General features: G+C 44.5%; 1 protein-coding gene and 1 long non-coding RNA gene across 2 annotated transcripts in view; one reads left to right on the top strand and one right to left on the bottom strand.

Annotated features, from left to right (window-relative positions):
* Positions 1-26,225, top strand: part of LOC149370548 (uncharacterized) — a 191,759-nt gene that overhangs the window by 132,555 nt on the left and 32,979 nt on the right. The window lies entirely within an intron of this gene.
* LOC149370556 (BEN domain-containing protein 5-like) lies at positions 19,842-24,797 on the bottom strand. The gene is made up of 5 exons (XM_089567737.1): positions 24,500-24,797; positions 23,653-23,660; positions 20,815-21,018; positions 20,111-20,123; positions 19,842-19,969 (listed from the first exon to the last, which is right to left on the bottom strand). The coding sequence occupies exons 1-5, from the start codon at positions 24,795-24,797 to the stop codon at positions 19,842-19,844; spliced, it is 651 nt and encodes a 216-aa protein (XP_089423863.1).

Genomic DNA, 26,225 nt, shown 5'->3' on the forward strand with positions numbered 1-26,225 from the left:
TGAATATAGGTGAACCAGCAGTCGTGGCCAACGTCAAGTTCATCACAACACATGTGTTGTGACATGGCCCCGGTGATCCAGTGTTTACGAACCGGAAACAGTACTAGTGATCCACAAGGGCTAGTAGAATGATACTCCACCTGCAAAGCAGAAGATTTTATTAACATACAGCAAACTGCATTCAGAGTCAAATATTTGCTGTCACGCGGACACCAATGGAGGACAAATATTATTAAAAGAGGTGACTAGGATGTGCGCATATGGTGCTTCAGATTGCTTGCTAATGTCACAAGATGCATTCGTCCCTTTGTTTTATATGTTTCCACACCAGCAGTTCATATGTTCTATCCTATTTTACAGAATATAATTACCGCCACACATACACTTAGAAAACTCCTATATGTTGCTATATGTTGTTTTACAGACGAAGAGCACGATATGTAACTATAAAAAGATGGACATCTCTCATTCACAACTGCTATGAGTTTTTTTTTTTTGGCAGGTGGCAGTGAGCATAGTATGTGAAAAATAAAAATGTGGTGTCTCCAATGTATGAGCTATTGCATGGTCCTTTCAATAATGTCTGAACTCGTTGACTACTTACCATCCCTTGTAATTGTAATAGTCACTGGCATGCTCCTTCGGTGGTGTCACTGGAATGTGACATCCGTCCAGTGCTCCAACGGCTTGTGGGAACCCACACACTGCTTGAAACTCCCTTATGTGAGCAGGCATGTCGGCCGCAGTGGGCATTTTCACCCTCTCATCTTCTAGCGTAGCCACGACAGTCTCGCAAAATTCTCTGTACACTTCGTTCACTGTTGAACGTCCAATGCCGAAGACGTCAGCGACGGCTCTGCCCTCTGCGAGCAGAGCTTGTACAAAGCAACTGCAACGCGTTTGCGGGGATAGGCTCGTGCATGTTGGTGACTAGTCGCTCATTGCTGGCCAGCAAACATCAACAAGATAACGAAAGCTTGTCTCTGACACTCGAAAGGACTTCGCTTCGTGAGACCTTGAAGGAAAACGGTGGAATTTGATATTGGGATTCAGACCTTCTTGCTCGTGGCAGCCCACGACGCAGCAGTAACGACGGTGACGCTTTTTCGAGACTGAGCGAGGTTTCTCGGGCGGATCGGCGTCGCCGATTCCTTCTGCTGCCTACATTTCGTCCAAAGGCACACGGAGCGTCGGTTTTCGAAAAACTAAGCCACGGCCGGGCCGCGCCGTGGTTGGTCACAAGTGACGAGCCTCAATGTCTTCAATGACAGTTCCTATACCAGAGATGATTGGTCTTCCTGGATTGTTTTCTTTATGAATTTTTGGAAGAGAACAACGTCCTGGACTTGAATGTAATGGAATTAGAGTTTGTGCAATTTTGTCATCAATTTTCTTCATTTTCGCCAGACTTGAAATATATTCTGAAACCCTCTTGTTATACTCTGGCATAGGATCAATAGATAGAGCCTTGTAAAATGACGTATTGCTTAATTGTCTTTCATCATCATCATCATCATCATCAGCCTGACTACACCCACTGCAGGGCAAAGGCCTCTCCCATGTCTCTCCAATTAACCCTGTCCTTTGTCAGTTGCCGCCACTGTATCCCTGCAAACTTCTTAATCTCATCCGCCCACCTAACTTTCTGCCGTCCCCTGCTACGTTTGCTTTCTCTTGGAATCCACTCCGTTACCCTTAAGGACCAGCGGTTATCTTGCCTTCGCATTACATGCCCTGCCCAAGCCCATTTCTTCCTCTTGATTTCAACTAAGATGTCATTAACCCGCGTTTGTTCCCTCACCCACTCCGCCCTCTTCCGATCTCTTAACGTTACACCTATCATTTTCCTTTCCATAGCTCGCTGCGTTGTTCTTAACTTAAGCTGAACCCTCTTTGTTAGCCTCCACGTTTCTGCCCCATAGGTGAGTACCGGTAGGATACAGCTGTTGTATACTTTTCTCTTCAGGGATATTGGTAAGCTACCATTCATGATCTGAGAGAACCTACCATATGCGCTCCACCCCATTCGTATTCTTCTAGTTATTTCCCTCTCATGATCCGGATCTGCGGTCACTACCTGCCCTAAGTAGACATATTCTCTTACTACTTCCAGCACCTCGCTACCAATTGCGAACTGCTGTTCCCTTGCTAGGCTGTTGAACATTACTTTGGTTTTCTGCATGTTAATTCTTAGCCCCACCGTTCTGCTCTGCCTGTCTAACTGATTGATCATGCTTTGCAGTTCTTGTCCTGAGTGGCTTAGCAAGGCAATGTCATCAGCGAATCGCAAATTACTCAGGTATTCTCCATTAACTCTTATCCCCAACTGTTCCCATTCCAGTCCCCGGAATACCTCCTGTAAGCAGGCAGTGAAGAGCATTGGCGAGATCGTGTCTCCCTGCCTGACCCCTTTCCGTATTGGAATTTTATTGCTGACTTTATGGAGAACTATAGTAGCTGTGCAGTCGTTATAAATATCTTTCAATATTTTCACATAACACTCTTCTACACCCTGATTCCGCAATGCCTGCATGACAGCTGAGGTTTCCACCGAGTCAAATGCTTTCTCGTAATCAATGAAGGCTATATATAAGGGTTGGTTATATTCTGCGCATTTCTCTATCACCTGATTGATAGTGTGAATGTGGTCTATTGTCGAGTATCCTTTACGAAAGCCTGCCTGATCATTTGGTTGACTAAAGTCCAAGGTTGTCCTGACTCTATTAGCGATTACCTTAGTAAATACCTTGTAGGCAACGGACAATAAGCTGATTGGTCTGTAATTCTTCAAGTCCTTCACATCTCCTTTCTTATGAATTAAGATAATGTTAGCGTTCTTCCAAGCTTCTGGTACTCTCGAGGTCACAAGGCATTGCGTATAGAGGGTGGCTAGTTTTTGTAGCACAATCTCTCCTCCGTCCTTCAACAAATCTGCTGTTACCTGATCCTCACCAGCTGCTTTCCCTCTTTGCATTGCTCCTAAGGCTTTCTTTACTTCCTCCTTCGTTACTGGCAGGATGTCCCATTGCTGTGCTTGACTGCCTCCCTCAGTAACTTGATGATTACATTCGCTACTGTATAGATTTGTGTAGAACTCTTCGGCTAATTCAACTATCTTATCCATATTGCTGATGACATTGCCCTGTTTGTCTTTTAGCGCATACATCTGGTTTTTACCTATGCCCAGTTTTCTCCTCACTGATTTTAGGCTACCGCCGTTCCTTAGAGCATGCTCAATTTTCTCCATGTTAAACTTTCTTATGTCGGCTACCTTGCGCTTATTTATTAACTTCGATAGCTCTGCTAGTTCTATCCTGTCTGTGGAGTTAGACGTCCTCATGCTTTGGCGTTTCTTAATCAGATCTTTGGTCTCCTGAGATAGCTTGCTGGTATCCTGTCGAACCATCCTACCACCTACTTCTGCGGCGCACTCTGTAACGATAGCTGTAAGATTATCATTCATTGTTTCAACACTGCGGTCGTCTTCATCAGTTAAAGCGGAAAATCTGTTTTGCAGCGTCATTCTGAATTCCTCTACCTTCCCTCTTAATGCTAACTCGTTAATAGCCTTTCGCTTCACCAGTTTCCTCCGTTCCCTCTTCAAATCTAAGCTAACACGAGACCTTACCATTCTGTGGTCGCTACAACGGACCTTACCGAGGACCTCCACATCCTCTACGATGCCAGGGTGTGCGCACAATATGAAATCTATTTCATTTTTAGTCTCACCATTGGGGCTCTTCCAAGTCCACTTCCTGTTTGCTCGTTTGCGGAAGAAGGTATTCATAATCCGTAAATTATTTCTATCTGCGAACTCTACTAATAACTCTCCCCTACTGTTCCTAGAACCTATGCCATAGTCGCCTACCGCCTTGTCTCCAGCCTGCTTTTTACCTATCTTTGCATTAAAGTCGCCCATCAGTACGGTGTACTGTGATTTTACTTTGGTCATTGCCGATTCCACATCCTCATAGAAGCTTTCAACTATCTGGTCATCATGGCTTGATGTAGGCGCGTAGGCCTGCACCACCTTCAGCTTGTACCTCTTATTAAGCCTAATTACGATAGCTGCCACTCTCTCGTTAATACTGTAAAACTCCTCGATGTTGCCAGCTATATCCTGATTAATGAGGAATCCCACACCTAGTTCTCGCCTATCTACTAATCCACGATAGCACAGTACATGCCCGCCCTTTAATACTGTATATGCCTCATCTGTCCTCCTAACCTCACTAAGCCCTATGACATCCCATTTAACACCGGCTAATTCCTCCAATAGCACTGCTAAGCTAGCCTCACTTGATAAGGTTCTTGCGTTAAACGTTGCCAGGTTCAGTTTCCTTTGTCTTTAGGCCTCATCAAGGTAGTTCTTTTGATCCATGACTACAGTGACTCCACCTTTATCCACTGGTTTTATGGCAATGTCAGTAGTACAGTGTAGTAGTACAGGAGAAATGGGAAAAAATAGTAAGATTGCCAAGTTATGTATCAATCTTTATTGCCGAATGTTATGCAGTGTATATTGCTCTGAACAAAATAGTACATGAGAACATCGGAAAAAGTATAATTTACACTGATTGCCTGAGCCTACTCACAGCGCTACAGTCAAGAAACACGGGCTTCTAGAATTTCGCTTCCATCACATTTCGACCGCCGCGGCTCATACAGCCAACAGTCTAATGAAGTGTGATTATATACTCAGAACGGTGAAAGGCCCTTACTCTCAGGACATGCCCATCACCTTGGCAGGCGACAACGGAGAGAAGACTGCTGTTTTTCCTTTCGAGATGTTTTTGTTGCACTGCGTGCCAGTGACACTGCGCTTTGTAAGCACCTCATTGTCCCACAAGGCGACAGCCTTTAAACTTACTCACACCAAACAGACATATTAAAACTTGCGTTTGGCGCATCATGGCCTTAGCCGCCTATGTGCCATAAAACACAACACAACGAGGGTCTTAACCAAATACCCTTGCTATATGTGTACGTTCAGACGGCATTCATGGCTTAGCGTTCGACTTAGTAGCATTCAGACTCGATAGACACCCGCAGTGACTCACAAGCATTTCCAAGCGCATTAAAATGCTTCAGCATTTGCTCGCTGTATTGTAATGGTAGGAATAGGAATACTTTATTTGGCACAGAAGTTCTGGCCGACATGGGTCCAGTGTCACTCTGCTTGTTTGTTTATTGTGCTTAAGACAGTACAGAAGTAGTGCCAAGGGGCAGAGGCAAAAGGCGATAGCAATGAACGCCTGACTGGGCCAATGTCCCTGCTCTTGCCATTGAGTTTCGCTTCTGTCTGTTCACTTGTTTTAAGAGCGTACAACGGAGCAATGACGCCAGTGGTCGCTGAGTGAAAACATCATCGCACAGAGTGCCTCTTGTAAATTTTTGTTCAGTTTCCTCAAAGTAGTCATCTCCGCCTTCATCCAGTGGACTTTCTCTCACAATTTACCTATCATGCTGTCTTTCATTGTGTCCTCGTTGTCGATGGCCGGAGCCAGCAGCTGCTCTTCAGCCTTGTGCTGAGAAAGTGCTTTTGCAGCTTTGTCTGATTTTGCCTGAGACATAAGCACCCAATTCACTGCTTTCAACTCGTACATACACGCATCCAACGCATTGCAAGATGCACTGCTTAGTTCACTGCTACCCTCACATAATCAGACCTTTCACACTTCTACACAAGAAATTGCATTGACTTGTGCAGTACAATCAGTAGGCAAACATGGGTTCATGAAACTAGTTCCAGATGTCAGTACACTACTTGACAGTACAACTGCTTGGCGCTATTTGTGTGCACCAGAGGCTTGTAAAAGGAAAATCCTGCAGTGCAAGTGATAACTGAGTCAGTATACTTCCTGAAGTTGGCAGTGCACAGCATTTCAAACAATCATTAATATTTTACTTTTGTTTGTACCCTAAGTGCATTGTACTACCTGGTTTGTTTAAATCTGTGGTGTCGTTTTGTCCAGATAGCAATGACTAACGATCGACCGAGTCGCGATAATATAACTGGCACCTGCCGTTACAGTAGACTCGAGATAACGGCTTGACTGCGTAGGAAGTACAGAGGTGAGCAGGCATATCTAGAGTGCTGAAGCATTCATACACAAAGGATAACAACACAAGCACAGTGCCCACAACAAAACAGCTGTGGTAAGGTTTCACATTTTTTGTTCCGCTGTTTGCCGATAAAGCACTCTAGACAAACCTGCTCACCCTTGCATGTATCAAAGCAAATCTACAAGTTTCCCGACCATTTTGACATGCTGCTGTTCACAACGAGTTAAGCAATTCAAAAACCCTATTTTGCAAAAATTAATACCGACTACTGACTGGTGGTGTGTTGGTGGCTGGTGGCGGTGTTGGCAGCAGGTGTTGCAAGTTCAGTTGTGTGAAGCTGGGTGTTTGTGGTAGTGATGCCGCCAATGCTGCATGCTGGGAAAAAAACTGGCCCATTAGAGCTTGTGTGTCCTGTAAAAAGAAGCTGAAAACACCTTGCAGGAGCGCCTGCATGTGCTTTTTCTTCTTCTGCGAGCAGTTGATTTTGTCTTTCAAACTGCAGGTACGCTTGCTTCGTCAAAAAATCTTCATTTTTTTGGCGCATATTTAAGTGCACCTTTTCCAATTTTTCCTGTCCCACGCGACGTCGCTTCTGTGGCGGCGATCTGCTTGAGGTGCTCGCTACAAAAAGAAGGAAAATACATGAAAATGCTCACAACATCCTTGTGCGTACATGTCAACCATGCAGCGCCTCATTATATGCCGCACACAGTCACTGACTGATCCTCCGCCAATTGCGGACAGGTAGGACACCTGAAAAAAAAAAAAGGCAAGTTTTCGGAGAGATCACTCATGGTATTTTGTCCCAGACATTAACTCTCAATTTTTCTCTCAGGGAACCAGAGAAAACAAATTTTGCACATTCTAATGCTGTAACTATTACCATCAATTCCCTAAATGCAAAGGACTTTGCAATTGAGCTGCCAGTACATTTCTGCCCTTCAACCCACCTATTTTCTACGATGGAATACTAAACATAAAACAAATAACCTGTGAACACAGTGTGAATCTATGATGCTCAAAAGTGTTAGGATTATAAAGATGCTTACCAGGCCAGCTTTGCTTTTGGGAGTTTGCAGATGATCTTCAAGTTGTTGCAATGCTCCATGCGAAGACAGTGGCAGCAGATCGAGGATGCTGTCATCGACAGGTTCTGCAGTCCTTGGAACACTTGACGATACGACTTTATCAATTTTCTTCAGGAGCAACCTCTGCTGCATCAGTTCTCTCACGATTTCTTTCAGAACTGGCATGATGTCGTGCACTTCTGGAAAGTAAAAACAGTTACACACATGGCGTTATATAAAATGCTGCAAAGCCTTGCTACAGCAGCAACCTACTGGTTTTTTTAAGACCTTGCTATACGATGGATAATTTGCTCATATACCTGGTAATAACCACAGCCATTAACTTTAAATGTTGCAAATAGCCGAGTCCAGGAAATGCATGACACGAAAGCATACAACATGCTTTTGACCAGTGGGCGAAGAGGTAAATTGCAGTAGTAGTGAAAGGCAGCACTGAGCCACCACTGAAATGGCAGGAGGCACGTGGGCAGCTAATAATCCTGCTCTTAACCAAGCACAGGAGACTAAACAGAGAGAACTAAATTTCTACTTACTCGGTGTTTGAAGCCTCTGGCCACCATTTGGTTCACTGCTGCGGGGCACAAAACTTGGCTGAAGCTCCGATGAAGCAGGTGGCTGTGGCACATCTATGTAAGGGCTGTCGTCCAGACTGCATGCACTGCTGTCCTCATCCGATACAAGGCGCTGTGTCCGCCGGCGTTTTCTCTTACGCTGCTGAGAAGATTCTTCGTTGCTTGCCAAATCAGAGGCCACTGCAGCCTGCTGCTCTTTTTTTCCTGGCTATTTCGTAGGAGTCTACAAAAAAAAAACGGTAGCATGTTAAAGATGTAAACAAGCAATGCAATATTCAAATCTACCAGAAAAATCAGAGCTTTCCACTCATGCAGCACTCTGCATTTGTGTTCCTCCCAGTTTTTTCTAGGTTTCTCTGCATTCTTTATAGCTGATGCTATCTTTTTGGAGCTCTTGTATGGTGGCCACAGCGCTTTATATCTGTCTGTCACCCATGACGACGGCACAACAGATACATCATCGCTTTCTTCAAAATGAGCAATGAAGAATTTCTTCCTCACCGGAAAATAAGGCATTAAATGCTGTTAGTTGTAAGCAAAATCCACAGGTAGTTGTAAGCTTAAAGAAGTGCTGATTAACCCCGGATAAAAGTCATTTCAACAGTGCACGCTACTCAACATCATAGCGATCGGGCTAGTAGCAAATGCGGGTATTGCTGCATCATTTCATGACTCATCGAGATTGGATGCAGGAAAGTATATACTATTCTTGAAACTATACCCCAGTCTGTATTTATGGTATTTAAATTTAACTAAAAACAAATGCAAGATCATTTTATTCAAGCGAACATACTGCCGTTTATTACGACACTCCTCTTGAGATGCACATGGCATGCTGTACAAACAAACCATTCTTCATTGAAACAAATAGAGTGTCAGCTATGAAGACATTTTAAAATGAACATGGCATGGAAATCTGTACAAACAAATCATGTTTCATTCAAACAAATAAGAGCGTCATCACCAAATGAAATGCAAATTACTGCCTACTGCTACTAATAAAAAGTGGCATATCAAAATTAACATTGCCTACAAATGAAGCTAAAAAGGTCAAGCTTGCAGTGTCTTCAGCTTTCGCTTTTTTTCTTGCTTACTGGCCGCAAGCTTGTCATTCTGCACTTTACAGAGATTGTTTAGTAAAACATTTGCAGCCACACTAAAAATGTACTTCATGATGAGCTGTGGTGAATGTCCATGATCACACGTGTCAAGGTCTTCACTGCTATCTATAACAGACAATGTTAAGGCAACAGGAAGCTCCTTTTGCTTTGCACAATCGTAAAAGTTTGAGTAATTTTTTTCACTTACAAGTTGGTCAAGGACAACTTCCATTGTGACAACTGCATGCACAACCACAGGCTGGGGAAACATTAGGCCACCTCTCGTGGCGGAGGAAATAAGTGCAAAATCATCAGTGTCAAAACTCCTATTTTCTAGTACCAGGTTCTGTTTGCAAGAAGTACATGCAAGCTTTTTTGTAACTGCATGCGTGCAATAACCGGCCACATACGTAATGGCTGGAAGCATCGGCTGCTTGTTTGTGATATCTTGGTCTCTCACAGTGATATCAAACTGCTTCAAAGCTTGCAGGTGATCAACAGCAGAACAAGGAGTGTGCACATCTAGCTCATCTAGCACATTTGCATACGACAAGTACAATTCATCTTGCTGCTCTAATGATGGGCTAATGTTATATGCAGCACAAACACGTCTAATAGTGTTTGGGTGGGAAAGCTTCACCTTTGATGTACTTCGCATGAACTTGTAGGCATGAGGTGATATGGTAAACATAATTCTAGCAAACACAAGCAATGCAGCAGGATACTTAGCTGCATTCCTCAAAACAATCTCAACTTGCTGCCTGAGGAACTTCTGCCTGCCAGTCAGACGGAAATTGTGAACACGACAGTTCATCCAGCAGTGCGAATGTCTGCTGCAAAAGAAGTTCAACTTTTGCCTCATCATTCACTGAACAGTTCAGAGTCTCTTCTAAGCGATGCTGTGTATGTCCCAGTTGTCTGATGTCAGAAATTGAAACAGGGAACACGACGGTGCCTACCTTCTCAATCGGCGTTTCTCCAACGTACACCTTGAAAGATAGGTTCGCACTAACAACCACAGCACAGTGAAAAACTGGCGCATCTTGAGGCACAAGGTTCAAGAAAAGCACTTTGTCTTTTGTGACCACTTTGCTCCAGAACTCTCCCGCGGAAAGCTTGTTCACGAGACACAAAAGGTCTTCGAAAGAGGTGACTTCATTGTTCATCTCCTCTTCTTCTTGAGCTCTCATTGACTGTTGTACTGCCTCTTGCAACGCTTTTTAGCCTCTAGCCGAGCACGTTTTTCTTCTGGGGCCTCGCGGTCCGCACTTTTCTCTTGAGAAGGGTACGTGGGGCATCCGGGAAAAATGCTTGGCGTTGTCCCCGGTTTTAGATGCCTAAGTTTGAGGGGAACTTCAATGACTTTGCCTGTGTCCGTGTCAGTGTAGCTTGTAGAAATGATGAAGTCGCTGGGATGGAAGTGCTTTTCGCAGAGCTGAAATCAGACGGCACGTTACAAGTAAATCAACCACAGAAATACTCGGCGTCTTAAAAATTAAGCGACTGCTAAAGCAACTATGACAAAGAAGTCAATGGAAATATAAAGCAGACTTTCTTACTACTGTGTACTTCGTTGGCACAAAATCCTTACGCGGCACGGCGTGCGTCCACACAGTTCTTTCCGCGGCGTTGGCCGGGAACCTGTAGACATGAAGTGAAGGCCCGCCAGCATAATTCGAGTTGCAGTTTGGGGCACAGCAACATTCAGGCATATTGCTTCGGTTATCGAAACATGCCGAGTATTGCTTCGGTTATCGAAACATGCCGAGAGTCACCGAGTTGCGTGCGACCGGTGCGACTTACCAAGAGCAAAAGACATGGTTTGCGCACATTATAGCCAGAACACGACATGCGGTGTCGGCTACAAACAGAGTGCTGAGTTTGAAGGCGGAAATGTTCACGTCTATTGTGCAGTAAATATTGCCTGGCGGTAGTATTCAAGCCATAGAGCAACAAAAATATATTTTCTTGTAAAAGTTGTAAAGAAAACAGTATGTTTTCCTTAACTGGATTGCTTAAAGTGTTTCTGCAGTTGCGCCCTAGAATGCGATTGGCTCCACAATAGCGGAAGCCGCAAGCCGTGACAAGCCATGCCGGTTCTGTCAGCTGTCTCGATATCCGCCTCAGATCTCACCGCGGTGACGCCGGTCAGTGGAAAGGAGGAAATGGAGGGGCCTTCAGTATTCTAGAGGGTGTTGACTCTACCCACTGTATTTGCTGCATAGAACGAGCAGCAAACTGTGCCGATGCTCCCTTTTAGTCATTCCGGGTGGAGTGATGAGCTCCAAGTCTCTGCTCGCTGAGGAAACCTTTGACTTCGAACTTGACCTTCGAAACACTTCCTCTATAGGGTTAAAAAAAAAAACGAACTGTAAGGAAGGAGGCAGATGCTTGATCGGCTGCATCTGACTGGCCAGGCTTGCCTGTTCTGCACGGCTGTGAGTGGGAGCATTGTCAAATATAAAAACCACTTTTGAATTAGGTTCTTGCACTTTTGATATGGGCTGATATGTCGCTGCAAAAGTCATTGAACATGAGCCAGTGAACCTTGTCGACAGCTGTCCGATGTATGACACCCTTGGCTAAATGCAGGCGCGCTAATGTTAAGGTGCCAGTAGTTGTCTGCACCGCAGGCTGTTCCTTACCGCACAGCTAAAGCTCCTCGAACATCGTATGTTATAGTTAGTCTCATCTACGTAAAACCTGCACAAGCGGGGTCCTTCACACTGCAGCCACTACGCGTATGTTTTGCGGGTGTGTTTCAAGTCATCTCTGTTGCTGTCGATCGGCCTCTGAGTAATCAATTTCATAGAGTAGCCGTGCGCATCGAGTAGGCGATCCAAGCTACTTCTGGTGATGACAATTCTGGGAAATTCATTTTCCACCGCCTGCTTTATTCACTTTAGCATGAAAGCAGGGTTGTTGTCCGCATACAACCGCATTTTCGCGGAGCCCTGGAGTGCCCCAACTGCGCATGCGCGAGGAGCGAGTGTGAGACAGTTACTGAGTAATTTCCTTCCCTCAAATACAATTTTCATTTCCTTCATTACGGCCCCTCTTTCTTCTTTCACTCCGACTTCCTCCTTTCCTTCAGGGTGCGGTTCAGGTGTTCACCGAGATGACAGAGAATTACTGCACCATTTCCTTTCCTCAAAAAGCGTTGCTTTCAAAGAGCAGGGCATCGCACCTAACGGGTGGTGGCGTGGACTCCCTGGCAGCGCTACAACACGCTGTCGCATTCCACTCCTAAAAGCGAAGCTTAAGCGTCATCAATTAGCAATTAATATTTAATCTTTAATCAGTAATTAGCCATTAATGAGTAATTTGTCATTGCGTTGTAATTAGTACTACGCAAAGTAGAAAAAAACGCCTCGCGCTGCCCGTCCACTGACGTCATGGCCGGCGTCCACCAATCAGTGTGCAGTCGCATGTCTTTTTGGTTTGCCAACAGATGGCTATGCTGTCCGCGCATCTCGGCGGAGCCTTTTTGGCGGAACTTTGTGGTTTCCTCGGCAGAGCTGGCTTTACTGGCGCACAGGTCCAAGGAGGCACGTGCATTCGTGCATTGTGTTCGCGCGTAGTGTTTGGCCAAAATGGACAAGGCATCCTTTAACGAGGCCCTAATCACTGAAGTGGAAAAGCGTCACGTCTTGTGGGACGTACGTGACGGAAACTACAAAAACAACTTAAAACGTGACCACGCTTGGAGAACCATAGCAGATGGCCTCAACACAGATGGTATGTACCAAATTTGTGCATGCATGGTGTGGTTATCTTACTTCCCTGTTTGTTCAATGTATGTACATGCGCTTCGACTAGCGTGGCATGGTTACGCGCCGTTTTCGTACACTTCGTTTTCGTACGCTGGCTGGCACAGGGCGTGCCGCCGTGCTTTTTTCGTTTATTTACGAGAGAGCAAGTTTGATCATTGCAAGCTGTGTTGTTTCGTGTGCTCTGATTGACATGAATTTGCCTGTAAGAAAATACCAACAAAAAGCTAGCGCGAACTAATGCAGACTTCTCGAGTTTCTTTTTTTCTTTTCCACGGAAAATAAATTTGTGCAGTACATTTCAGTAGTTGCATTACCTTCCTGCGTCCGCATCTGTGTAAGTTCTTCCAGTAACACTTTTAACTCCTTTGCAGTGATGCAAGTGTTGAAGCGGTGGAAGTCTCTGTGAGACACTTTCATAAAAAACGAAAAGAAGCGACAGCTTCTAAAAGTGGCGCCGGCACGGACACTGCCGTTACCTTGCGGCGGCCGCATTATAATCAGTTGCTTTTGAAGCGAAAAGCTTCACTAGGCTCACCAACACCGCGCTTCGCGTGAGCCACACTACAGATTTGCCACAGCTGCGCATGCGTGAAACCGAGCGACGTCACGCGGAGCGCAGGTGGCCGCGGCTGCCGCAGCCGTCGTCGCTGCCGCGCTGACTCCGTCGTCTGAGCGTCGCCACTTCTCCTCCTCGCCACCGTTTTACCCTTCGCCGCTGCCACGCGGTCACCGCCGCCGTTCCAAGAGGGGAATGTTCTTTCGCAAGGCGTTGCGAGAACGTGTGAGCGGCGGCCATAGAAGAGGCGGCCATCCTCGGCATCGTTTGACCCTTCGCCGCAGCCGTGCACAGTGCACATTTTGAAGGGAGCGGTATATAAGGCGCGCTTGCCCATAGAACAGGCAGACACTCGCCATGGAAGGAGAAGAAGAATCAACAGTCGGATGGCGCAGAAACACTGATTCATAAGTGGTAGCTTGGGAGCTGGCTGAAAAGCAGCGAGAGCTTTTCCCTTCGATATATCCAGGCGTAACCTTAGCTAAGCCACAGCCAATTTTTTCTGTTCGACACGCTGGAATACCCCGAGTAAGCACTTCTTTCAAATCATGCACATTAAACAGTCATATAGGCGTAAAATGTACTTTTGAAGTGTACTGTGTACAGTTAAATTAATCCTGCTTTTAATAGTGTCGAAGTGTTGGCAGTAGCTCGCGGTTCATTTCTCTGCATGTTTCATTTTTATTCATAATAATCAGGTTCAAGCAAGTTGTGAAATTTCAGGGCTACAAGTCGTGTTGGTTTTACAAAAATTTTGAAATATTGTGTTTTCGCATTGTTTATCATTCATGCAGAACAGACGGGAACTTCGTATGTATCCAAGGTGTGGACCTGTTCAATGAAATGAGCACTGCGTGTCTCCAGACTAAAAGGCCCGGTACCCTTGACACTGAAGCCGATCTGTGTGCTTCCGGCTTTTCTACCACCCCTACACAGGAGGATGGGAGTGGATGTTTCAGCCCCATACCATCACCAGCCAGCAGCACATCATATTGGCCACAAAAAAGAAAAGGGGCCAGAAAAGGCTTTCGAAAAAGAAGTGGGAATATTCAAAGAATTGACTTCAAAATGAGCCGACGGTTCTGATCTGAGCTGTTCTCCAAGTTGCAGCTCGCTATATGGACAACGAATCATGCCGTCAGTGGAGAGGAATGCAGAGGTGTCAGTTTATTTCGAAAAAGGAATTTCATCGTAACAGTGAAAAAAGAAATTAAAGAAACATATATTACAATTTTTCTTCTGATGCCTGACGTCTTTTTCCAAGAATTAGTTCCACAAAATTAAGGCACTTTTCTTGCACTTCCTCACAATTTGGTTCATCAATTTCCAATAATTTTCATTGCCAGGGCACTTTTCCTTCGTTCACGAAGTATGCAGCATACTGTTTGCGCACCTGCACTGCTGGTTGACTACTCTTCCGTGCATGCGTTGGCTGCAGGCGAAATGTGGCCGAATCTGTCTCAACTGATGCTCTCCACGCACCGTCAATCATATTGCCGTATACATCTTTGTAGTCGCCAAATTCAACTGGGCTGTATGAAGCGCGTCCACTGGACTCCATGCATAAGAAGTTGTGCAATATGCGTGCTGCCTTCACAGCCCGTTTGGCGTTTTCAGGACTCAGGTTGATGGGGCCACGAAAGATCTGAATCGTGCCCGCAGGATGCCAAAGGCATTCTCTACGCATCGCCTGCAAAAAAAATAAAAAACGAAAATGCATTCACGACAAGGCGATTCCTTCAAACGACAAAAATCAGGCTTTCATGTGCAAATCATTTCCTAGTTGTGGCAAGTAAACGACTAGGTAAATAATTTTGGAGTTGTGCAGCCGGGGAAGAAAACTTAAGCTCAGATTTAGAGTAGAAATTTGTGGCTGCAATAACAAATCAGAAAATAGTGTCTTAAACCGCTTATTAGAGACGGAGGGAAATACCAGGTAATTCGTTGTACCGAGTAGGTGAAGGGTATAGTGTAATGTTGAAACCACAACTTTTTCTGTCTCAGCTTTTGCAGAAATACTTCCTGCAAGCCTTCTCAAGCTACCGTTTTGATATTCGGTGTTCTCATACTGAATAAAAATGGGAAAGGAGGGGGAGCAATGCACAGAAAAAGAACAGACAGCCCAAACATTCCATCTGAGTGGTCTATTCTCCTGTTGATGTTTTTGCCCACTGCTCACCTCTTATTTAGTGCGGATGAACACACAACTAGCCCAGTTATCTACCAAAGTTTTCACTTTGTTACACTCATACCAAGGAACTTACTGTTCATGAGAGCATAATTATGACGTCAAAATAGACACTAGCTGAAAAACGATGCACTTTCCCTTTCAAGAGGAAATGGAAAATACATACCCACCGTGCAAGGCTGAGACAGCAGTTGAATATTCGTTCAGATGGGTCTTCCCTAGATCCAGGGAATGGTTTCATAAAGTCTTCTCGCAACTGGAAGGCGTCGTCCCCGATAGAGGCATACGGGAGTGTTTTGTTGGAACCAGGCAGCTGTGAATGTGAAGGCAGCTGCAGCAGACGAGCATGCAGTTGTCGGAAAATCGGAGAGCGTTTGAAGACGCCTCCATCACTTCTGTGGCCAGGAGCCCCAACGTCGATGAGGCGAAACAGATATCCAATGTCTGCTACAGCCATAAGCACGATCGAAAATATGCCCTGTAACAATCTGAACGTCCTTGCCATCCACAGATCCGAGGCAGTTAGGGAACTGCCACCGCTTCCAGAAGCCATCAGCAATGTTGCGCCACATCTGCTCATTTGGAGGCTGCAAGGGTGCACGCCACAGAAGTAATGCCAGTTACACGAAATAGTTAAAACAGTTTTGGCAACATTTGTGCCTCAGGGAAAAGCCACCACAGGATTTAAGCAAGTTTAAATAATGTAACAGAATCTTAAAAAAATAGCCTGGGTCTTGGAAGTGGTGGACTGTCATTGCACAACAGCATGTATTTATTATAAATGATGGACCTTCATGTACTGAGGAGCAAGATCATCCCACAGCACTTGGAGAGTCAAGTGGATCGCTTCTTGTGCAGTCTCCAGACCGACGCGGAAGTCCTTGGCAATGTCAACAATGGCATTACCTGAACATAGATACCTGTCGCATGCATAGATTTTGAGAAAGTATCAATGAATGTCAGTTTATTGCAGAGGTGTCTTTTCAGAACAGCAATTCCGCCCAAAGCTATGCACCACATGTTTATAGGTAATTCAAGCATTATTTTTAACGCAATTCTTAAGCCGTGCTTTTAATCAGGTTCTTTACCTGCAGAATGGCATTATTTCATTTAAGAACGAAAGGCCATAAGCATCGATATCAAAGCAATGTGTTGCGTATATCTGATTTACACCTGCATATTACATTCATATGCATTTGGCTGGGCAACCTCGCTGTATGAAATGTGCGGGCGCAAAATAATCAAGCATATATACAAAATCCACAGTACACTCGTCCATATATTCATGCCATTAAGTTACCTTAATGTCATAGCCAGACGCTCGCCAGATGAGATGGGCTCCTGAACGACGTGCATCTTTCTGAGTCTTTCCCGCACACAGCCATGAATTAAGTCAGAGTTCGGGGGTCATTCGATAATATTTTAAGAACAGCTCCGGATCCTGTTCCCTCAAACCTGAAACTGCACATAGCAAACTCATAAGCTTCAGGACTTCATTTCTCAGTGCTAATGCTGGCAAGACAATTTGAAATAATATTACCAGTGTATGGTACTCGCTCTCTTGTTTTCTTTTCAGCCACGCAGGTCGCACCCACATCTACCTCCTGATCCTCATTTGTTCTTGCTTCAGTATCAGCATCCCCCTTAATAGTAGCAATCACCTTCTCTGCTCGGTAGAAAGTGGCCAACACTCCATTTTCTACGTGCAGTGGTAAACAAGCAGTGGCAGCTCAGCATGTGGAAGGTACAGTCACGGTCAAAAATACGCGGCCCAAGGCTCGCGTCGGCGCTGCGAGAGCTTGCACTGTGATGACAGGTTTCTCCCTCGCTCTCGGGCGGATACGTCACACGGTTGATAAAGTTCAAGTGCGTCGTTCAGCTGTTTCGCAGTTGACGGTCAGGGCGAAAGGGGCTCCCGTTTGCATGAAGCGTCGCCACGATGGTGCTGTTGCGACCCGGGTAGCATGGGCGGACCGGTGATGGGAAGAGGAAGATGGGAGACTGGGTTAGGAGGAAGGCAACGAAAACTTTATGCAGTTATTTGCATTATTTACAAAGAGCGAAAGAGGGGCGAGTATAACGGTCTTATGATAGTGCATCAGCCTCATACAATGATAATCGGATATTAGATTTTTAAGGTAAATGTGTCATTTTTGAAGGCCTGGTAGAAAGTGTGACCGAGTTTCCAGACATTTGCACCTGCTTCTTTTTATAAAAATATTTCAATATATTCTGGCGTTCACTCTTTGTTCGGGATCATTTTTTTCTGTATATATGGTAAGAAAAGGTGCGCTTCTCCTACTCGCTTGTATTTAAATATTGCCGAGTAAAAGTGTAGACGTTTGGTAACTAGCGATGATAACAGCATTTCAGACCGAAACAAGATGGTAGTTCTTCATATGCATCGCATCTACGTAATAAATGGCGAGAAAGTGTAAGCTATGAGAAGAATTTCTTTATGCGTGTGTTTTCAGAGTGGTGATGATTGATTGTGGACACAGCAAGGGTATTTTAAGAATTTACTTTAATGTGGTTATTCTCGCACATTTTTTAGCCGTTGATCTATCGGCTACACATATGAGATTATTTCTCAACATTAGCAATCAAATCTCAAGCCTGCATAATGTTTGGCAGCGAACACATCTCGAAGTCGCCTGGGAATGGAGGCGTACAACGCCGGAACGAGAGTGGAGAGCGAACGAAGGTGGTCCCATTCGTCTTTGCCCTCCGCAAATCATCGCCTCTGAGCTGAAATGGAACGACGGGCCAGTCGCCTTTTCATTTGTCCCCATATGCTTTCCATTATGTTTAGGTCTCCGCCGTTTGGGGGTCATGGCAATACTTGGATGCCAAATTCTTCAGGGGTTTTTCCAACTTTCCTGCTTAGTAATGAGCGAAAAAAAACGAGTCACAAAACGCAAAGGCAGGAATTAATAGAGAAATGAAATTTTTTATTAAGAAACGGCATTTTTCAGTGCGGAAAAAAGGAAGAAACATTAGCGCATATGCTATTTTCTCGTGAGAGCCTAACACGCTGGAGTGGTAGTCAGGCAGTGTGTGTGCGCGCGTTAATGTGACAGCACTTTAAATACCCCTCCCGTTCGTCGCAGTTCCCGGAGCCCTCCACATCCCCCCCATCTCCGCGCACTCTTTCTTGGAGTATTGACAGGCTGAAAGTGCTTTGCATTAAGGACATAGTGAATCGATTTTATTGAATCCAAGGCTTATGAGAAATGTTCTGTAAGTGTCTATTTCTTCATTATGGTACACATAGCTGTCTGCACTTAACCACCGAGAATGTTTATAAATTCACTGTTTTCTTTTTGTGTGAGGTGCTTAGAGAGACGTTGGCAAGAATTTTCATCATGGTGCAAATAAGGTTATAATCTCTAAATACGACAGGGATTCTCCTTACCTCGCGGTGTGGATAGGGCTCCTCTCTTGTTGAAAAATATATACCTCATCTTTGAATGGGCCTTCCAGTGCAAAGGGAACAAGGACTTGCTCTATAATTTGAGTGTATTCGTCCGCGGTCAGGTTCCCATCAATGAGATGCAGCGGTCCAAGTCCTTGCCAGGTAACGGCGCCCCACACGCTGATAGAGCAGCACCCACTAGCTGCCACTTGTTGAATATACTGCTCATCGTATCTGTAAAATGTGCGTTGATTTCACATTGAAATACGCATTGACTGCGCAGATTCAACACGCGTAATAAATCACTTTGCATCCAAATGAAAGACGCCTGTGTATTTTACAATATCGGTGCACGTTAAAAGATCTTTACGCTGTCTAAATTAACTTGCAGCCTGACATGCGGCATCCCTCATAGCCCATGTGTAGGCTTGGGATGTTGAGCTCCACAAAGCAGCGTAACCAATGCACCTTGTAAAGAGAGAGTATTTGTAATCTATTCGGTTATACGGAAACTGGCTTACCTCGTGCCGAGGAGTCTCCACACTCTGCGCTGCTGGTAGATTTATGCGTGCCTCGGTCGCCAAAATGTCATACATCAGGAAGCGACTATTACATCCTCTCCGTTATAGTACCGTACAAGCAAAGACAGGCCCGTCACCTAACACACAAAATCACCCAGTCAAAAATTCCTTCAGCCTACCGGTCTGAAGGCTTAAGGAACCCGTAATTTGGGCCTGTTGGTGATGGGCCTGATGGTGATGGACCTGTCGGTGTCAGACCTGTTGGTTCTAATGGCGTCGGCCTGCTGGCACAGATCCTGCTTGCAGGTATCGGGATAGTGTTAGGCCTAATGAGGGACGCCAGTCCTAATGGCGCACCATAGGTAAGTTTTTTCATCACTCAGAAATGTGTGCTGCACATTGCGCATGCTGGCCAAAAGGGTCTGTAATGCCCTATGATATATATACTGACAACCAGATTTAGGGCAAACGAAAGCTTTATTATAAAATAAAGAAACCTATGTATACTTACAAAAATGAATTTTATACAGAGAAATGCAACTGGATGATAAACTGAAAAAACTCAATCACGACCCCCAATTTTTCCTTTTAGGTCCCCCAGCTTCTGTGCGAGGTGCTTGCGAACAGCTTTGAGTCTCTTCTCTGCAAGCTGCTCCTTTGGTACATCTCCCATGTAGATATGAAACAGAGCTGCACAATAGAACAAAAAATAGGCCACATTTGAATACAACTAGATACATGATAAATGCAAAAGTGAGATTCAGAATTACCACTCTCATTGTAAAGAATACAGAAACAAATGTTCACCATTAAAGGGGCCATAAAGCCTACTTTCGTGCATACCCTTGTTGTAGCATTTAATTCCCAACACATTAAATTACAATACCCCAAACTTTCAGTTGATTCCGTGCGGCAGATATCTTTAAAATGATTTTCGTTTCCTTTGCAAACTGACTGCTTGTCTGGCAACCTCTGAATGCTGACGACACATGGGCCTACCCACTCTGCGTCTGCTGTGTGTTGGATGCATTGAGATGCTTGCATGAAAACCAAAGACAGCGATTGCTCGAAACAACGGGCAGTGCTATTTATACATTCTGTGCAGATATGTCAATTGCACTAGCTTTGTCGCAGCAAGATCGGAGAATGCGCACAATGACATGCCACCAGCCACTGAGGACGCTAATTTCACAACCAAATAGATAAATCAGGTTACTGGCAGAAAGGATCTTAGCGAGAGCCACACAAACAGTGTGGAGGTTTCTGAAAGTGCTGTGATAAGAGTCTGCATGAAGAAACGTATGGGCATAACACACCTTGCAAAAACTAAACGTCACTTTTGCCCGACTTTGCAGTTTTGGCTGCAATAAGGACATTGCAGTTGTTACAAACCTCGGATAAAATGAACAGGATCTCCATGACTGTCGCGCTTTTTATAAGTGAGCGCGACTATTGGCTGATGCAAAGTTTGATTGCCTAGGTTTTACTCAAAGCAAAGAAAAAAAAGCACTAGCACCTTTCAGAGAAGAGACTTTTTCCGGTGTAAGTGCCGGTTTCGCCTCGGTTCTGCCAAGTGACCGGCACTTATTTGATAGCATGCCTGTTACACTGCGGCTCTTTAGCTCGTCAGGTGTCCAATACACCTGAGTAGCACCGCGGCAGAACATGGAGTCTGTTGATCCTCTCAGGAGCATCTGCCAGGCACCAGGCTCCATCCAGAGCCCACTGCCTGCTTTGACCTGCAGCAAACGTGGAGAATTTCACATTTGTACACATTAAAGGGACACTGAGGAGAAATTGAAGTTGGCTTGTATCGACAGAATACCAGCTCCTGATTACAAAAACGCCACTCATACTGACAACAAAGCTCTTGTAACGTAGAAAAGAGCAAGAACCAAAATACAGGTATCGCCGCCACAGGCCAAACTCGCAAGTACAAGCGTGATGAGATCATAGAACAAAACAGTGTTGCTAGAACGAATGGTTCTAGCAACACCAGGAATCGAGAAACCATGCATCACTGAGGCGCAGCTAATGCATGCGCAAATCTCCTTGACGTCGCCAGATGGCGCCACGTGCCCGGCTGCTACGCGCGCTCCTGAAGCATCGGGACAAATCAGCGCCTGTTTTCCGGCAGTAGGCGGGCTCCCGGTATTCCGCTAGCGGTAACAAGGTACACGGTATGCTAAAGGTGTCTATTTGCGAGAACTTCGTTGACGACTTCGAGAACGAGATCCATCGTAACGCTGGCAAAACGCCAGTGCAAACATAATCGAAGCGACTGTAGCGACGGCCGCAATAGCCGATAGATGCCTTCAACGTGCGGCCGGCGGTAGCTTTCTTTTCAGCTGCTGCTAGGCCGCACTGCTGGCAGCCAGAAATCACGGAGTCTGCGTTACGTCATGTGCACGTCATGTTTCACGTCTCTTAGTCATGTGTCGTCATAGACGAATCCCAAGTTTGAATCAGAGCGGCGGGAAAAACTTTTTCAACTTCGAATCCAAATTTCTTAGAAATAAATGCATCTTTCGCTGCCGGCCAAGTGGCAACAAAGCCATGACATGCCGAACTATCGGATTTTACTATAAAAAAAATATTAATAGTGCTCTCCTCAGTGTCCCTTTAACAGCAGTGAATCAAGGGATTTTAAATATTTTATAACTTACAACAAACAGCTGAAAAACAAAAATTATGTAGGCATGAATGCACTCTTTTACAGCCAGCAGTGTCCAAAGTCAGTAGATTTTCTAGCCTTATAATTTATTAAAAAAAATGCTTGCGTGCAACATGAAATATATAGCACAATCTTCTGACAGTTCTAGCTTCTCTTCATTCCGAGTCAAATACCGCCAAAAGTTGAAATAATGTTCACTGTCCTAATTCAAACTAACTTTAGAAATCAGAATAAATTTCACATACCAACAACTAGGCATACCTGACAGAACAAGGCAGCCTCCTCATGATCAAAAATTATTTGTGTACTAAGAATTTCCTCAGGACAAGAATAACTGCAGACCCATTATGGCGTCGTCAGGTAATGAAGTACAAAAATGACAAATCAGAAATGCTGACCTGTCTGTGCCTTACATGATATTCTCTGAAACCACACATCTATGCTTTGCACACTGCCCTTTTCGGCTTACTTACTGGGATTAGTATAAGTTTCTACTGTAAGCTAGCATCGTCCTCTAAACGGTACCCATTTCACTATGTACCAGCCCCAATTTAATTAATCATTCACTCACTCTACTATGGTATTTGATACACTACATGACTTAAGAACATGCACAATCACCTTTCCATCATCCCTAGCAGAACCTATCACAGTGTCCTGCTCACCAGGCAGCTGGAGCTGGCAGTCCGCGTCGCTCTCCATCTCCTCGGCTGAGCATACTTTTTTGACAAGAAAAGGAAGTACACAAATATCAATGCACCTGAGCAGCAGATATAAGCAAAATGCAAACTGAGTTCAGCTTGACGTTGTGGGCTATCAAGTAAATGAAAAAAATTAAGTATTTTGCTCTCAAGGTAACAGTGAAAGCTTTGCACAGTAGAACCTCGCTGCTGAGTTGATGGGTGCTGCATTTTCCTGGCTGCTACACATTGTAGTGGTCTAGATCTGGCATGATGGTAATAGGGTTCCATGCATTATAAACCCTGCTGTTCGTTGCAATGTAACTTCGGCCACATTCCTACATAGTAATACTTGTGAAATAACACCCCATGCCAGCCTAAATGAGAAATGGTGGCAGTCATGTTTACTTCTAAAGTGGCTTTACTTGGCCTGGCATGTCTAGCACCACTGTGTTAGGCAGACAGCATTCAGACAGGCTGTGCCATCATCATCAACAATGGTTGCACTTTTTTGAAGCAGTAGCTTCACTGCTACAGCTGCACGGCTGAGATCGCCATGTATGCAACATGACCTTCAAGTCTGGCACAAATAAAATAAACAAATAAACCTCACAATCAGCGGGATTCAAACTCAGGTCCGTTGGGCGAAAGCCAGGTGCGCTAACCACTAAGCTTCAGACCCACGGCGTGACAATTCAATAAAACTGGAGATATATGTGTGCTTCTTGTATACTAACTGCTAGGTTACACAGCCGCTCATGCAATATCATGGTAATTTGTGATTCGAGCGATTCATGATTGATCAGTGACAGGCGATTTCGAGAGGAGTTAGAAGAGGAATAACAAGAGGAAGACGAAGAATACAAAGAGGAAGATTAGCGCTCCACACGCAGAAAATCTAACACCGCGGGTATAGGAAAAAATCAGCTGTGGCATCGTAGTATGCACCACAAGCAAATATGCTCACCAAGATGGTCCAGGCGGCTGATACTGCTTGCAGCCCTTGAGGATGCACTTGCCGAGGACTCTACAACATGCATTACCAACATGACGAATGCTTTAGCCCACTAAACAAGGAGTCGCAATTCACAACTGCCTTTACTGCATTATGGAGTTTTTCAATTCTATTTTATATTTTCACTGCATTTAGCCCAATCCAGTGAGCCACTCTGGCTCCTAGTAGATCGCATTGCTAGGAGCAACGCTGTGAGAGAGGTAGAATTAATTAAGATAGACTTTTGGACTTCATACAGCACGTTAAGGATCCCTAAAAAGCAAACTGTCTCAGGTGCTACACCAAATGCAATTTCACACAGCTGCTTGCATAGTCGTTTTAAAAGCATAGTCGATGACTTAAGCACTTAAGTGATTTACTAAATTCTAGTCGTTACCCTTTTTACTTATTGTAGGTGCCTGACTGCAATTAGCAATTGCAATTAAGTTTGAACAGCACAAGATCATGAATGTTTTCCAAGAAAGCACACTTGCCTTTCTGCCTTTGAGTCGGCCCATGTGTTCCAGAGTTGACCCGAACATCAAGTAATGCAGCATAGATAACTCTGCTTTCTGAAACATCACAAAATAGGCCGCATCTGATGCAACAAGAGCCTAAAATTGATGCTGAACACCCTACCACCATTATCTCCAATCTGTTATCCTACCCCTAATTGCAACATGCCACCACTACTGTGCAGTTCTTAACAGATGCCAAATGGAAACGGTGGGAACTTTGAAGTAAGTTGTTCTTCAGCACACTGAACTGCATTTTTTTGCATGCATTTACATACTATGTAAATGCACATTTTGTCCACATTGCAAAATGGCTAACATTGGTAACCAAAAAATATAACCAAATAATGCACTCACCACATGCAAATATTTTTTGTGCGAGACTCTTCTGCAGGTCTACATTCAGAGCCCGCAGCTCCTTCACTTCTTTCCTCAGTTCTTCCATCTCCTGTGTACATGCACAGGTGTCATGAGGGGGAGCGACAATGGCACCTCTTCCTGCCATGCGATCTTTGAGCTCAGTGAGCTCCTCTTTTAATGCTGCACAGGTTTTTTCTAAGGTTTCCTGTTGCAGGTCCTGCAGCAGCTCTTGTTCATGCTTCTGCTGCACTTCCTTTCGGACCTTCTTTGTTGACTGGTACCTGTAATTTGACATTTATCGAAAGCAACCATAATTTCACATTGCAACATGCCACTGCAGTCCATTTACATGTTTTCTAGGTTGGCTTCTTGAAAGTATTAAATCAGAACGACTCATTGTACAGGGCACCTCGTGTAAGCACTCTAAGACTTTCTGCAATTTTTAAAAATAGGCTTTTTAAATTAGCAGAGCGCTTTATCTGCAAAGCAATGTGAGCAGTGCAGTCCTTTGAATACAACTAACAAGTACTATGGTTAAATAATATTGATTATTTAGCCTTTTAACTATTACTATTAGGCTCCTCAATACTGAGACGCATATAGCCCACCACAGGTAATATCCATATCACTTTATAGAAAATGTGGTTATCCTTAATTCTGTGGCATAAGTTTTGGCTACTTCAACATGTTACATGCAATAGAGAGCTTGCTTTGCTTCAAAGCTTCTCAAAAGCACATGTATTTTGGTGTGATTCAGCCAAAATCTGTAAGGCCACAGCGCTGAGGCAACTGCATTTTTGAAATTCTAAAAAAGTGATATAAATATTACTTATGGTGGGCTACATGCCTCTCAATAATTAAGGAGCTCAACAGTAATAATTAAAATGTTAACTATTTAAAATTACTAAGCCAGCCTGGTAGTCAGCACGTCTAAGCTGTATTCTGATGTACTACACTGCTAACAATGTTATGTTGACAAAAGCACTCTTCTCGCTCAAAAAGACCATTTTTAAAAATAGCAGAAAGTCTTAGGTGAAACATCCTGTATACCATAAGCACATGCCATGAACAAGCCACAATCCTACCTCACCATAATTCATGTAACAGATGCAATGAACAGCAGTGTCCCCCACAAATTGGTTAACGCGAATGAGGAAGCGATGCGTAAACTCAGCCCTGCAGCCTTGCAGGAGCCAAGAGCAACAAATGCCTCCAAGCCTTTTCGACAACCCCTTCCTCCCATTCCACAAAACGAATGTCATTACCTAAGGAAGTCATAAAAAATAACGGAGATATGTGCAAAATTTTTTATCTGATGCAGCCATCAAAAATACATGCCATGAAAGGCAATGCTCAGTACTGGAGTAAACAACATTTAGTTTCACTTCATCCTTTTGTTCATTAGCAATGAACTAACTGGCAGCTGCCGCTTTTCATTGGTAAGGCTCACAAGGAGCAGTGCTCTTGGACCTATGGTTGCATATGCTACAGGCATGACACAAAGCCCTGTACGGTGCTCTTCTGTTTCTTTGTTTGTCTGTTTGTTTGTTTGAGAACTGTGCACTAAGCACAAGTCTAGACAAGGTATCGGGACAAGAGGTGACGCATTCAACAAGTGGCTTGTTGAGTCCGAACGTTTTGTCGAAAAAAATAGGAAACGTCCTGCTTGTGCTCAACTCTTCTGCTGCCCAACAGAACAAGCAAGACCAGCCCCTTGCCATCG

The sequence above is a fragment of the Amblyomma mixtum genome, chromosome 1 (genome assembly GCF_055824585.1).
Source record: "Amblyomma mixtum isolate Tamu chromosome 1, ASM5582458v1, whole genome shotgun sequence".
NCBI lineage: Eukaryota > Metazoa > Arthropoda > Arachnida > Ixodida > Ixodidae > Amblyomma > Amblyomma mixtum.

Coding starts and splice junctions, on each gene's coding strand:
- LOC149370556 (XM_089567737.1), bottom strand. CDS start 24,797: ATGTCAAATTACAGGTACCAGTCAACAAAGAAGGTCCGAAAGGAAGTG.